The following is a 14,870-nucleotide window of genomic DNA, read 5'->3' on the forward strand; positions in this document are numbered from 1 at the left end:
AGAGACACGTGTACCCCAATGTTCATCGCAGCACTGTTTCTAGTAGCCAGGACATGGAAGCAACCTAGATGTCCATCAGCAGATGAATGAATGAGAAAGCTGTGGTGCATATATACAATGGAGTGTTACTCAGCCATTAAAAAGAATAAATTTCAATCAGTTCTAATGAGGTGGATGAAACTGGAACCTATTATACAGAGTGAAGTAAGCCAGAAAGAAAAACACCAATACAGTATACTAACACATATATATGGAATTTAAAAGATGGTAACAATAACTCTGTATATGAGACAGCAAAAGAGACACTGATGTATAGAACAGTCTTTTGGACTCTTGGGAGAGGTAGAGGGTGAGATGATTTGGTAGAATGACATTGAAGCATGTATAATATCATGTATGAACGAGTCACCAGTTCAGGTTCGATGCACGATACTGGATGTTTGGGGCTGGTGTGCTGGGACGACCCAGAGGGATGGTATGGGGAGGGAGGAGGGAGGAGGTTTCAGGATGGGGAACACATGTATACCTGTGGCGGATTCATGTTGATGTATGGCAAAACCAGGACAATATTGTAAAGTTAAAAAATCAAATAAAAAATAATAAAATAAAATACACACAAAACAATAAAAAAAAGTAATTTTAAACAGTGAGGCTAGAAAAGACAGAATCTAAGGATAATAATCAAGTGATAGAGAATAATAATGATTTAGCCATTAGTCAAATTCAAGGGTCTTTAGTTCCTCCTCAAGGGCCATCAATAACATCCTGAGCATTATCCTATGAACAGTTTTAGAGATGCCAAAGCCCCAGCCAGGCTGAAAGTTAAGTACAGAGACCACAGAGTAGTTGAAACCAGACAGTTAAAAGATTTTATTGCAGAGGCCAGTAGACCAATTTTGCTTGGGTAACAGTACTGAATATGAAAAATGTGTGTATAGAAGGGTGATAAATCACTTGTATTTCAGAAACCAAGTAGATTTATTGATGTGATTTTTCTGTGTAAAAATTCTTTAGGAATGAGATTTTGCATGCTTCATGGTTTGGGTTACTATTTCTGTAAGCAGGCTGTATTTTTAAGTTGATGCTGAAGTAAACCCTAGCTGAACATCACCTTTCAATGGCTAGGAGACCAGTGATTTTGTGATGTCACAGCTACCCTTTGATTGCTAGGAGACAAGTGATTTTGTGATGTCACAGCCTTTTGACTTTGAGGACCTCTGCGATGGTCTAGAGAGTTTCTCTCTGTTGGCCAGCCAAGCAATTTTTGAAGTAGTGGTCAGTAAAATCAGACAAATGAGAAAAGGATCTGAAGAAAGATTTCTCTGAGATGGCACATATACCTTCAGAAATTCAAGATGGGCCTCCTAAGGATGAATCAACTGATTCAGAAACCTCCATTAGATCTTTGTATGATTATACACTTACTAGGGACTCAGTTTTGAGATCTATGATTGAAGAATATGCTTTTCAGGCTTTGTCTGAGGATCTTGTGATAAAAAGGCCATGCTACAAATATTCTGTATCTGAAACAGATGAGGTGACTAATTTTCTTTCACTCACCTTTCCACAAAAACTTTGGAATATAGTTGAAAGTGATCAGTTTGAATCTATTTGGTGGGATGAGAGAGGCACATGTATAGTGATCCACGAAGAACTCTTTAAGAAAGAAGTCTTGGAAAGAAAGGCACCTTTCAGAATATTTGAAACCAAGAGTATGAAGAGTTTAATTCGACAGCTTAACCTTTATGGATTTAGTAAAAAGCGACAAACTTTTCAAAGATCTGCTTCACTACCTGTCTTTCTGGAAGAAGAAAACAACATCTCTCTTTTGAGTAAGGTATTCCAACATTTTCACTTATTGGCAATATGTAAGATGAAATCATGTGACCTAGAAAGCGCATTTACATATGTAGCTAAAACCGAATTTAAACTTGAGCTAACAAATCGTTAAAAAGTTTTATTTTTTGAAGTTGAGAACAGCTGGATATGTTAAAATATTGGATGTTTGACAAACTTTCCTAGCACTGTGAAACCAGATATAAGTCCTGAAGCAACTTAAAGTGGTATTTACTGTATATATAAAATATATTTTTCATTGAGGATCATATTCTTTCTAACATGTTACCTGTTAAACTACTAATGGAGGTGTTTTATTTGATGCTATTTAGTTGGTTTCATTAAAGGAATACATTTTTATAACTTAGCTTTGCTTGTCAGTTTTACCTTGGTTTATAAAGAAACTAAATAATGTAATCCTTTGATTTTAGTTACAGACCTACTATAATCCAAATTTCAAAAGAGGTCATCCTCAACTTTTATTAAGAGTGCAAAGAAGAGAAAGAAGAGTTGGGATTAATAATGTGTCTCAAATATCTTCATTAGTGCAAGATAACAAGAAGCATGTTAAAGCAAGTGTCAACGAAGATGATCGTAACTCTGAATTTATTCCAGAAATTAGTAGAGAGAGCGCATTTTCAGCCTCCACACGTTTACCTGTGCCTTTCATACAAAAGCCTCATACCATCCAGATTGTCACTAATACAAATGCCCTATCTCCATGTGACTTACCTAACCACCCATCACCAATATCGGTTAGACAAACAGAACAGATTTTGGTAAATCAACCTGCTGTTTTAAAAAAGTTGAGCATTTTTAATTGGCATTCACATAGCAGCTACACTCAAGTAAATGGCCCCATTGAGGACTTTGCTACTACAACTACATCTACTTCTCAGAACCACATTGTATCCCCATTACAGAGCACTTATTCTGGACTGATGGTGGAGCCTTCTAAATTTCCAGTCAGGCATAGCGATATGTCAGGCCATGACAATCCTTTTCCTAACCTGCAAGAGACAGGCAACTCGTGGTTCTCAGTGCCAACAAGCACTTACACATCTGCTTCCTCTCTTTCAAGTCAACTCATCAACAATCACCATTATATGGAAACCATGCTAATTAAAACTGACCTACCAAATACGTGTCAGATTATGGAGCCTAAGGAAGATTGAACGTTACTTTGGGAGATGTCAACAAATACCTACCATTCCTGTATTTGAACAATAAATTTACATGTTCATCTTCATAGTTTCATTTTCAATTTTTAAACAAAGAAGAGAAAATGAGGCTTTAGTTCATTGGTTTACTATTTTACTGCATGGTATTCCAAACTCTTCAGTTCAAGAAAGCATTCGTTATGCATCCTAGGTAAATGACACCTGATATAATATTTGTAAGCAAGAAAATGAGAAGCAAGGGAAAAGAGGTAATGGATGTAAAGTGATTTCTGAAATCATCCCTGCTGAAATGAAGGGGTGTCTAAATTAGGATGGTATGGGTGAAGAAAGAGATGCAAATAAAATTAGATAAATAAAAATACACAGTATGATCTTCAGCACATTCACATATTATATTCTATTAGTTACTGGTAGAGTCTTAAAGATTAGACAGCAGATTGTTTTCATTATAGAAATTAATTTTGTCCCTGAAAATATAAATATTGTAGTACATCCAAAATCATGATCACAATTATACCATCACTGTGATAGAAAAGATAGCATGATATAATCAGTGACTGGCCCATGGTCAGCACAAGTTATGTACTTTACAAGTGGTATTCTATAGGGTCATTTTTGCGCTGCTGTCCTTAAGCCATGTCTCTATTTCCTGACACCAAGATTCCACCCTATAATTTCAAATGCATGTTTAGATGTTGCTTATCTGTCCCCATAGAGACAGAATAAATTCCTGGTCATTACTGCAGCACATCAGCATGGTTACAAAGTTCTTGGAAGACATGATATCTGTTTTCCTTAGTCATTTCATTATCTTTCTCTTCTGAAGCTACAATCACAAATTATTTTCAGTCATGCTAAGCCCTCGGAGAGGGCAATGACACCACGCTCCAGTACTCTTGCCTGGAAAATCCTATGGTCAGAGGAGCCAGGTAGGCTGCAGTCCATGGGGTCGCTAAGAGTCGGACACGACTCAGCGACTTCACTTTCACTTTTCACTTTCATGCATTGGAGAAGAAAATGGCAACCCACTCCAGTGTTCTTGCCTGGAGAATCCCAAGGATGTGGGGGCCTGTTGGGCTGCCGTCTATGGGGTCGCCTAGAGTCAAACACAACTGAAGTGACTTACCTAACCTTACCTTACTTTATGCTAAGCCCCTTCTAACAACTTTGTCTCAACTATTTCTTGCGGTTGGAAGGAACTACTGTTTGCCCTCCTACGAAGGAGAGTACAGATATCTTCAATGTGTTTTGGGTCTACCCTCTTTATGTATCTTTCACAACAGCTGAAACATAGAGCCTGAAAATGACACATTTTAAGTGCTTACTGAATTATCAATAAAGAAATGTAATAACCAATCAAATGCTCTACACATTACTCAACAACATTCTATAACCTGCACTACTATCATAATTCACCTTTCCTATTGACTGAGAAAATTTTCCAAGTTGATAAATATTTATTTTATTTACATGGATGTAAGAATTCTCAGGAGGCATGTATTCCGATGTTTGGAAGAATATTCCACGTTTTGATGTGACTTTGTGTGTGTGTGTCGTTTTGTTGTGTCAGTCAAAGTCTTTGGCATAGTCAAATAAGAGTAGCTGCTTTCCTGGAGTTCTCTTGCCTTTTGGAGGACCCAACGGGTGTTGACAATTGAATCTCGGGTTCCTCTGCCCTTTATAAATCCAGCTTGAACATCTGGGAGCTCATGGTTCACATTCTGTTGAAGCCTGGCTTGGGGAATTCTGAGCAGTTCTGGGCAAGTGTGTCAGACATGTGCAATTAAGTGGTAGTTTGGACATTCTTTGGATTGCCTTTCTTTGTGGTTGGAATGAAAACTGACCATTTCCAGTCCTCTGGCCACTGCTGAGTCTCCCAAATTTGCTGGCATATGGAGGGCAGCACATTCATATCATCATCTTTTAGAATTTGAAATATCTCAACTGAATTCCATCACCTCCACAAGCTTTGTTTGTCGTTATGCTTCCTAAGTCCCACTAGACTTCACATTCCAGGACATCGGGTCCTCAGGTGAACGATCACACCATCGTGCTTAACTGGGTCATGAAGATCTTTTGTGCACATTTCATCCATGTATTCTTCCCACCTCTTCTTAACAGTTTCTGTTTTGGCTACATCCATACCATTTCTGTCCTTTATTGTGCCCATGATTGCATGACATTTTCCCTTGGTATCTGTGATTTTCTTGAAGAGATCAGTAGACTTTCCAGTTCTATTGATTTGCTTTATTTATTGACATTGATAACTGAGGGTGGTTTTACCTCTCCTTGCAATTCTTTGGGGATCTTCATCCAAATGTGTATAATTTTCTTTTCTTTTCTTTTTATGTGCTATCCAGATTTATTATTATATAAATACAGATTGAGAGGAAGCAGTTAACATTTATTTTCTATTTGAACACATGTTCCAAATTGATTAAAACAATGAATCAAAATATTTTGCATTTTAAAATAAAATAAAAACATTTATAGGTGTTGCAAAATTGTCCTTTAACATGGCTGGCAGGAAGAATGATGAAAACATTCCAGAAATAGTGTCAATAGTTACACAACACTGTGAATGTTCATTTTTCCCTCTAAGGTTTGCTTTATTTTATTTTATTTTTTAATTTTACAATATCATATTAGTTTTGCCATATATCAAAATGAATCTTCCACAGGTATACATGTGTTCCCCATCCTGAAACCTCCTCCCTCCTCCATCCCCATACCATCCCTCTGGGTCATCCCAGTGCACCAGCCCCAAGCATCCAGTATTGTGCATGGAACCTGGACTGGTGACTCATTTCATATATGATATTATACATGTTTCAATGCCATTCTCCCAAATCATCCCACCCTCTCCCTCTCCCACAGAGTCCAAAAGACAGTTATATACATCTGTGTCTCTTTTGCTGTCTCCTCTCAGTGAACTCCGGGAATTGGTGGTGGACAGAGAGGCCTGCCATGCTGCAATTCATGGGGTCACAAAGAGTCGGACACGACTGAGTGACTGATCTGATCTGATCTGATACAGGGTTATTGTTTTCTTTTTCTCCTTTTTGTTTAGCTTCGCTCCTCTTCTCAGCTCTTTGTGAGGCCTCGTAACTTTACCATTTTTCATTTCTTTTTCATGTGGATGGTCTTGATCACTTTTTCCTATACGATATCACTAACCTCCATCCATAGGTCTTCAGGCACTCATCTGTCAGATAGAATCCCCTGCATCTATTTATCAATTCCACTGTCTAATCATAAGGGTTTTGATTTTACATGTGTAAAATATATTATTCCCTATTTCTTATAGGGAAATCTTCACCCAGATTTTTATCAAAGAAATACAGAAAACTCTATATGGTATTCAGGATATACATGAAATATAGCTGTTTGATGTTTGCGGTTTAGCTCAGATCTTAATTTCTGAATGACGGGAAATTCTCTTTCATGTGTACAAATCTGGAAAATGTTTCACATGTGAACAATTGAGAATTTATATTTCATATGAGAACATTTCTCCCCAGATTGTCAAATGGGAAATACACAGAATTCCGAATCTCATATCAGAATACCTTCCAAACATTCTTGATGAAAAGATAGAGAATTTCAGAGCCCAAGCATGAAAATCTGTGGGAAAATTCTATATTTCTTGTAGGAAAATTAACACAGGTTTTTCAAATGTGAAATAGACAGTATTCAATATTTCATGAAGGAAAGACCTCACAAATATTTTCAAATGACAAATATGAAAAAATTCATGTTTCATGTGACCATGTGTGGATATGTGAAACAGACATTTTTGTATTTCCTGTCAAAGAATCTGCATCCATATTTTCATAACTCTAATGTAAAAAAATTCCACATTTTCTGCAGAATATTTCGTGTCCGTACATTCATGTATGATGTACAGAGAATTCGTACTTTATGTTGGAAAATCTTTCTCCAGATTTGTATATGTGAATAATGGAGAATTTCATGTTTCACACCCTGAAATCTTTATCTAGGTTTTCATATGTGAAACTGAGAATTTCATCTTTTATGTAGGACTATCTCATTTCAGATGTCTATATTTGAAACAGATAATACTTTCATCAAGAGGCGCCTTAATTATTATATTTCTTCTGTCATTTTGGTGTTGTCACTGGGATAACTAAGGTTATTCATATCTCCCACATAAATTCGGTTTCTAACTTGAGATTCATCTAGATTTTTATTTTTTCATGGTGTTCTCTGCACAGAAGTTAAATAATCAGGACAACAATATATAGCTTTGACTTGTTCCTTTCCCAATTTTGAATTAGTTCATTGTCCCCTGTCCAATTCTAACTGCTGCACCTTTACTAGCATACACGATTCCCAGGAGACATATAAGGTATTCTTGTATTCTTATCTCTAAGAATTTTACAAAATTATGTTTCTTTCTTTCTTTCTTTCTTTTTTTTGGTTTGTGTGTGATCCACAGTGTCCAAGTCATTAGCAGAGACAGTTAAGCAGATATAGATGATTGTATGCTATCTCCTTGCTTATTCTCTGATACAAACATCAATTCATGTGTACCTCTTATAATTAAATAACTAACTACACATTCCTGTTTTGTTTTGTTTTTTTTTCAATTTTATTTTTTGGTCATTGCTGTCGTTTTCTCTCTTTTTTCAAGTAGTCAAGTACCAACTGGTAATTTCCTATGAACTTGCCGTCTTATTATACAATAATTAAATTATGCCCATGGAAGTCTCACCTTTGATATCTACTGAATGGAATTGCGCTTTGAGATCTGAAGTTAGACATTTGTACGCTGGGAAAATGTCAGGAACGTTCAAAAAATAGCTAGAGATATTCAAGTGCTGCCTTTTTGAGCCCAATTTTGCTATTATATTTTATGTGGAAAGTTCTGCATTTCTTCATGCTGATGACAATTCCTCATTAAGAGAAATTTCCAAGGGGGAAAGAAAAAAAGACAACACAATATGCTTGATTGCATATTGAAAGTCAAAGTAGTACCAGTTACGTGTGTACGTAAGCAATGTCCCATCAAACAGATTGATTCATGGCAACTAATGTTTCATGTTTTTCTGTCAAGGAAAAAATAATAATTGAGCTTTCCAGGAAAAACTTAGAAGTTCCAAGAAGGCAGAAATGTAGGCAGATGTGAAATGCAACTCTCTCAATAAATGGATCACAAATAATACTTCTGCAAGGGCAATAGTTCTCCCACAGCATCAAATAGCAGAATGCCCTGCTCACCAGAGTGTCCCATGTGGGTTCCAGACATACCTGAGTGAAAAGGAATTAAGAAGGGATTTAGAGGGATCCTGGGAGAGGACTGCTGTTGACTATGTGGAAATGGCCTGACGGAGCAGGTACAAGTCGTTGTGTAGCAGGGAATACCTTTTGAGAATTCCCAAACTGCCAAAGCGACTGTACTGTGTCACACTCAGGAGGCAGAGATACCTTGGTAGCGCCTCACCTTCCCACCTGTTAACACCTACTATAAGGCAATAGAGAAAGACCAGCAGAAGTACCACTCATGCTCCTGCAAACACAGGCTAGAAAAGGATCCCATTCAGGCAAAACCTCTTCTGCCTATGGCTGCTGGCTCCTATTCATAACTAGCACCACCATGTTTCCAGAATTCCAAGCAGCTGTACCTTAACCTTCTGTGCTCATCATGGCAGACCCCAGTGCACCACAAGTGTCTCAAGTCAGACACATTTGGTGACCACATGTGAGGAAGGATGAAATTTACACCTGAGGCCCAGGGACAGAGCCATTAAGAAAGAGGATTATGAATCTTCCATCCAGTTGTGCATGCTGCAGATTAAATACACAGGATTAATGATGCAGACCCTGTGTCTACGGATTACATCCAAAGCTGAGAAGAGGTCAAAAAAAAAAAAAATGCCCAGGCTCAGGCAGCTATAAGAACGCACAGGAATTATAGCAGTTTTGAGTCTGAGGTGCCCTTAGAGATATCCAGAATCCAGTTCTCTCCATCTTTGGAGAACTTCCCAAAGAGGTGTAATTGTCCTCTGGCCCATGTTGAGCACTAGGACACTCACAGATGAGACACAAGGAAATATGTATTATTCTTTTGATGCATTGAATTGTTGTGTTGTTTGTGCACTATTTTTCTCAGTTGTATGCTTCTTTGTTACTACACATTGATTTGATCTTGAAGATTATTTCAACTATATTTTTATTTTTTGTATAGCTATTTCTACTTTTACTTTGGTTTCCTATTTTCTGTGCCTTTAATTGCTGTTGCATCACTTCATTCTTTAACATGGGTATGCATTTCTATATTAACTGTGGTTTCCTGTTATTCTGTGGGGGCTGTCCTGCTCTTCTTGTCAGATTTGCTTTCTTTATTTTTCAGTTGGCACTCTACTCTGGTGGTGTTTTTTGCCTTGAGATTTACTTGATTGGCTCTCATTATGAATCTGTTGTCTTCTCTGTAGTGTTTATTGCTTGTGGCACCTTTTACTTATTTATTTACCATTTATCTATGTTACTTTTTTAATCTCCTCAATCTATCACTATGGTATTGTAGTTCTCTGGGCATAAGTTGGGCCTGATATTTTCTGCTGTCATCATCTGAGAGGGTAACAGGCAGGAAGGCTGGGGTCTCCAAATGAAGGATTTGGCCTGAAAGTATCAGACATTTTTATCTCTCTTAAGTAGCAGGAGGAAACAAACTAGCAATATTTTTTTTTTCTGTCTTTATACAAATTTAAAAGGAGGTTTCTCTTAAAATGTTATATTGCCAGAATGACACCTGGTTTCATCTGAAGTTAACTATTCTCAAACCTTGAGATAACCAATGCATTTTTCTTATGGAAATGTTTGTCTTAAACTATGCTAATGTACTATGCTTTTACCCCAAACTCTGTTCTTAAGTCAGTTCCTCCTAATGGCTCAGAACCTACTTGACAAACCAGTATGTCATACTCAGATAGTATTTCCCTAATCTATGTAAATGAATCATTTGTATGGTAATCTATCCTTCTTCAAGACAATCATTTTATGGCCCGGGATGAATCATCTGACGCCAAGATTATCCCAAAATGCATCTTATGTGTGAGGGGGCCTGGTACCACTCTGAGTTTTAAAACATTCCTTTCTTTCATTAACAGACTACTAGTGACTATATAATATCCAGCTGAAGACTAGCAGGAGGGTACTCTTTCTGCCCCATTCTGATGCCTATATGAGAAGTTTTCTCTATCTCATTGATATTTTAATAAAATTTTATTATACAAAGCTCTGAGTGATCCAGCCTTATCTCTGGCCCCAGATTGAATTCCTCTCCTCTGGAGGCCAAGAATCCCAGCTCTTTGCATTCCATTACAACCTTTCACACTGAGACCAGGATCATGGGACACTAGAGAATTCCTGTCTACACTGATTATTAACTGGTGACAGTCTCGTTGAAGGCCTCTTTCTTAATCTCAGATGTACTGCACCCAACTGCCTACACAACCCAGGGCTGATGCCTCACACTACACAACAAGCAAGACAGAAAAACGCAACCAATCTTCAGCAAATAGACTGCCTAATGTCAGACTAATTCTATAGACATCTACAAATGACATGAACAGATATGGTATCACCATTAGAGACGGAAGACTCAACTGCAGATTCAAGAACATAGTTGTCAGTCTCTCCAACTGCAAAGCCCACACTAGACACTCAACTAATTTTATCAACTTGGAGTGGAGACGAGGAGCAATAACTATTACGCAGAAGTTTGGGAAGAAATGATGAGGAACGCAGTAGGGAAATGTGAAGTCAGAGAAATATGTTGTAGGCAAAGGAATGTGGTAAAAACTCAAAACATAATGAAAGAAAAAGTAGGCAAGCTCCTTGAAAATAACTTGGATGTTGTGGTAGTAAAGGTGATAAAACATTCTAGAAATGGAATGGGGAAAAGACGATAAACATTTCTATAGGGACTAGAAAAATGAATAAGTAACAGACAATCAACAACACACACACACAAAAAGACTTTGGCCTCCTATATGCTAATACACACTGTTGTACAGCAGAAGCCAACACAACACTGGAAAGAAACTATCCTCCAATTTAGAAATAAAGTTTAAAATGAAACACAAGTGTTCAAAGGCACACGAGACCAGACAAAGTTAATTGATACGTATAGTACATTTCACTGAAGCAGAGCAGAATACACATTTTTTCTTAAGTGAAAATAAAATATCTTCAAGATATATCACAAAATGGATCTCAAATCAAGCCTTGATAAATTTGAGATAGTGGTAATGGTATTAATCTTTTTTTTTTAACCACAACGTTATGATTTACATAGCAGAATTTGCAGGTGAGGACTGTGAGAAACATGAATCCATGTAGATGAATAAATACAACTGTACATGGCCAAGAGATCACTCATGAAATGTGAGAGAAAATGAAAGAAAAATCTTAGAAGAAAATAATATTAAAAACATGATTATCCAAAAGTTATGGAGCATGCTAAAGCAGTAAAAGAGTGAAGTTGATAAATTCTACACATCTCAAGTAATCAACATAACCTACAATCTAAAGCATTTAGAGAAAGAAGAAAAATCAGGCAAAATTCCCCAAAGTGAATAGAAGGGGAAAAAATGATAAAAATCAAACAGAAATTAAAAAAAAAAGAAATGATAAAAAAAATAGCCAAAATCAGTATCACTAAAAAGGGTCTCTTGGAGAGGAGAAGTAAAATAGACAAATCATGATACAGACTTATCAAGACAAAGAGGACAACAAATCCATCAATTTGACATGACAAAGGATGACATTATGACTGATATAACAGAAATAACAAAGAGTCATAAGGGACTACAGCAAACAACTATAAGTCAATAAAATTTAGAATTTGAGCCATGGACAAATACTAAGAAATTCAGCTAAATTTTTTTTAGCTGAAAAAAACAAAACAAAACAGAAAATATGAACAGAGCAATTACAAGCACTAAGATTGAAACTGTGATGAAAAAATTTCCAGTTGGCAAACTTAAACTCCAGAAAGCTTCACAGGGAAATTTTATGAATCAGTCAGAGAACTGCTGGCACATGCACTTCTGAAACGCTTCCAAAACTCTAGAGTGGACGGAAAACCCAGAAGTCATCTTACAAGTTCACCATCACCCTGATACCAACTCCGAAATAACACAGAAAAAGAAAGTTAGAGACTAATATCTCATAGATGAACAGAGGCAAACATCCTTACCAAAATATGAGCAAAAAATTCCACCAATACCGTAAAAGGATTGGACACCATAATTAAGTGTGGGGTTTATTCAAGATATGGAAACATTCTTCAATAGTTGCATATCAATGTATAGTCAAGGTTTAAAACCATATGATTACCTCAATAGCTGGTGAAAGTTTTTGAAATAATTCAACAAGTGCTTGTGATAGAAGCTCTTCAAAAACTGAACATAGAAAAAACGACCTCAACTTAACAAAGGCACACAGATCAAAAGTACAACAACGTATCACCTCACACCATTACAAATGGCCATCATTTAAAAAAAAACAACAACAGGGGAATGCCCTGTTGGTCCAGTGGCTAAGACACCATGATCCCTATGCAGGGGTCCCAGGTTTGATCCCTGGTCATGGAATTGAATTCCACACAGAGCGATTGAGGTTTGTGGCAACCAAATAAAGAAGTAATAAATATATGTGTGTGCATATTAATGCATTTAAGTGGAATCCAGAAAACAGATGCTGAGTAAACCATTTGGAGTGTAGGAAGAGATGCAGTCATGGAAAACAGACTTGTGGACACAGTGCAGGAAGGACATACCAAGTATGTAGTAGATAGCTATTGCTATGCAGTGCTCTAGTGGAATTGGTTTTGGAGTAGGAGAGGAGGCCCAAGTGGGAGATTGGAGGACTGCTCAAAAGGGAGGCTCACCTGTATTTACTAATAACTGATTTGTTTTGCTGGGCAGCAGACACCAACACAACATTGTAAGGAAAGAAAATCAGTCTTTGTCTAATTTGTGCTAGTGACAAGTAAAGCATCACTGCATGTCAATTAAAATGTGTACCCAGGATGGCTTTAGTATGTATAGGCAAAGAAAAAGCAAAAAAAAAAAAAAAAAAAGACAAACTTAAATGCAGAGCTATGTTGGGCAGAATAAATTCAGACTCTATACTTGTGTCCCTTCACTTCCCTAATTTTCCATTGTTTCTAAAAGTAAAGAACGGCTTTCTAAAAGTAAAGTAAACATATATGGTTATATATTTTCATAAACTGATGTCACCGGTTTATGAAACCATGAATCCCCTCAAGTTTAATTTTATTTTTTAAATTTAATTTTATTTTTTAAGTTTACAATATTGTATTGGCTTTGCCATATATCAAAATGAATCCGCCACAGGTATACATGTATTCCCCATCCTGAACCCTCCTCCCACCTCCCTCCTCATACCATCCCTCTGGGTCATTCCAGTGCACCAGCCCCAAGTAATAGCTGACCTTTGACTTTCAAAACTTTGGGAAGTAGGAATTAGTAAACATAGGTTAACAGTGAGGTGCTGCACAAGAATCCCTTATATTGCAGTTCTAGAATGTGTGCTACCTAATGGGAAAAATGCATAGTTCAAAAGTGGAGAATTATGTTTTCTTCATCAAGCCTTTCATTCTAAGAAGGATTTAATCATGAGAAGCGACTTCTCAAGTATCGCAAAAAGACTGCTCTAACGAAGGATAGGAGGATCCAAGTTTTACAGAAATTTTGGTACAATGATCAGGTATGGAGAATGTCTGAATATTATGGTTAACGAAAGAAAAACTGGACACCTCAAGTGAATGGACTTAAATATTTTCTACCTATGGTAGATGCAAGAATCTGGGCTCCTTGAAATAATTCCTTTGACAATCACCTTAACTAGGGCTAGTATCTATTCTTTCTGTCTCAAGTCAGTTCTTCAGGCCACACTAGCTTCAAGTGCAGTAACTAAGGACTTGATAGTGGGCAAACTGATTTCATCAAGAGTTCCCCCAGGTTTTACGTTTATGGATAGATTCAAGGGCTTATGACTTGATGCCTGCAGCATCATTTGTTTACTGATATGGCTGGCAAATTTCTTGGTTCACAGTGTGCTCTATTCTCTACAACCTCAGAAAGATACTGTCTCTAGAAAGATTCTTACACTCTCAAAGAAGTTGACTGTGGGCTTCTGCCTGAATAGGACATCAGTTCAATTCAGTTCAATTCAGTCGCTCAGTCATGTCCAACTCTTTGCGACCCCATGAATCGCAGCACGCCAGGCCTCTCTGTCCATCACCATCTCTCACGTTCATCGAGTCAGTGATGCCATCCAGCCATCTTATCATCTGTCACCCCATTCTCCTCCTGCCTCCAATCCCTCCCAGCATCAGAGTCAGAGGACCTAAAGTAATGTGAAAATACCTAATACAGGTTTAGTATAAATCCCAAAAAGACAGGAGACTGAAAGCAAACTATAAATCTGAGGAACATGACCCAAAACACTTCAAGATCAAAGAAGGGTAAAAATATATATATATATTTAAAATTATGTACCTACACTGATATGTTCAAATAGGCATATAAACACATACTGTGTGTGTGTGTGTGTGTGTGTGTGTGTGTGTGTGTGTGATATTTTCAATTGTACCTGAACTTTCTTTGGAATATTCTCAAAAATATGCTTCACATTAAGGCATAAAACAAGTCTTAGTATTTTACATAATACCAAGTATATTCTCTGAAAACCAAGATGTGAAGCTAAAATTGAAAAATGGGATATGTGTTTGCAAATTTGTCAGTGTATGAAAAATTATACAAGATATTCTTAAAGAACCAATATTTCAAAGGGTAAGTC

The 14,870-nt window shown here is 37.0% G+C and overlaps 1 protein-coding gene across 1 annotated transcript; it reads left to right on the top strand.

Annotated features, from left to right (window-relative positions):
* Window positions 1–1,327: 1,327 nt before the first annotated feature.
* On the top strand, window positions 1,328–1,891 carry LOC132344694 (heat shock transcription factor, Y-linked-like; the record flags this gene model as incomplete). The annotated part of the gene is made up of 1 exon (XM_059884336.1): window positions 1,328–1,891. A coding segment is annotated over exon 1 (564 nt), but the record flags the coding sequence as incomplete, so codon positions are not given.
* Between the last annotated feature and the right edge of the window lie 12,979 nt (window positions 1,892–14,870).

The sequence above is a fragment of the Bos taurus genome, chromosome Y (genome assembly GCF_002263795.3).
Source record: "Bos taurus isolate L1 Dominette 01449 registration number 42190680 breed Hereford chromosome Y, ARS-UCD2.0, whole genome shotgun sequence".
NCBI lineage: Eukaryota > Metazoa > Chordata > Mammalia > Artiodactyla > Bovidae > Bos > Bos taurus.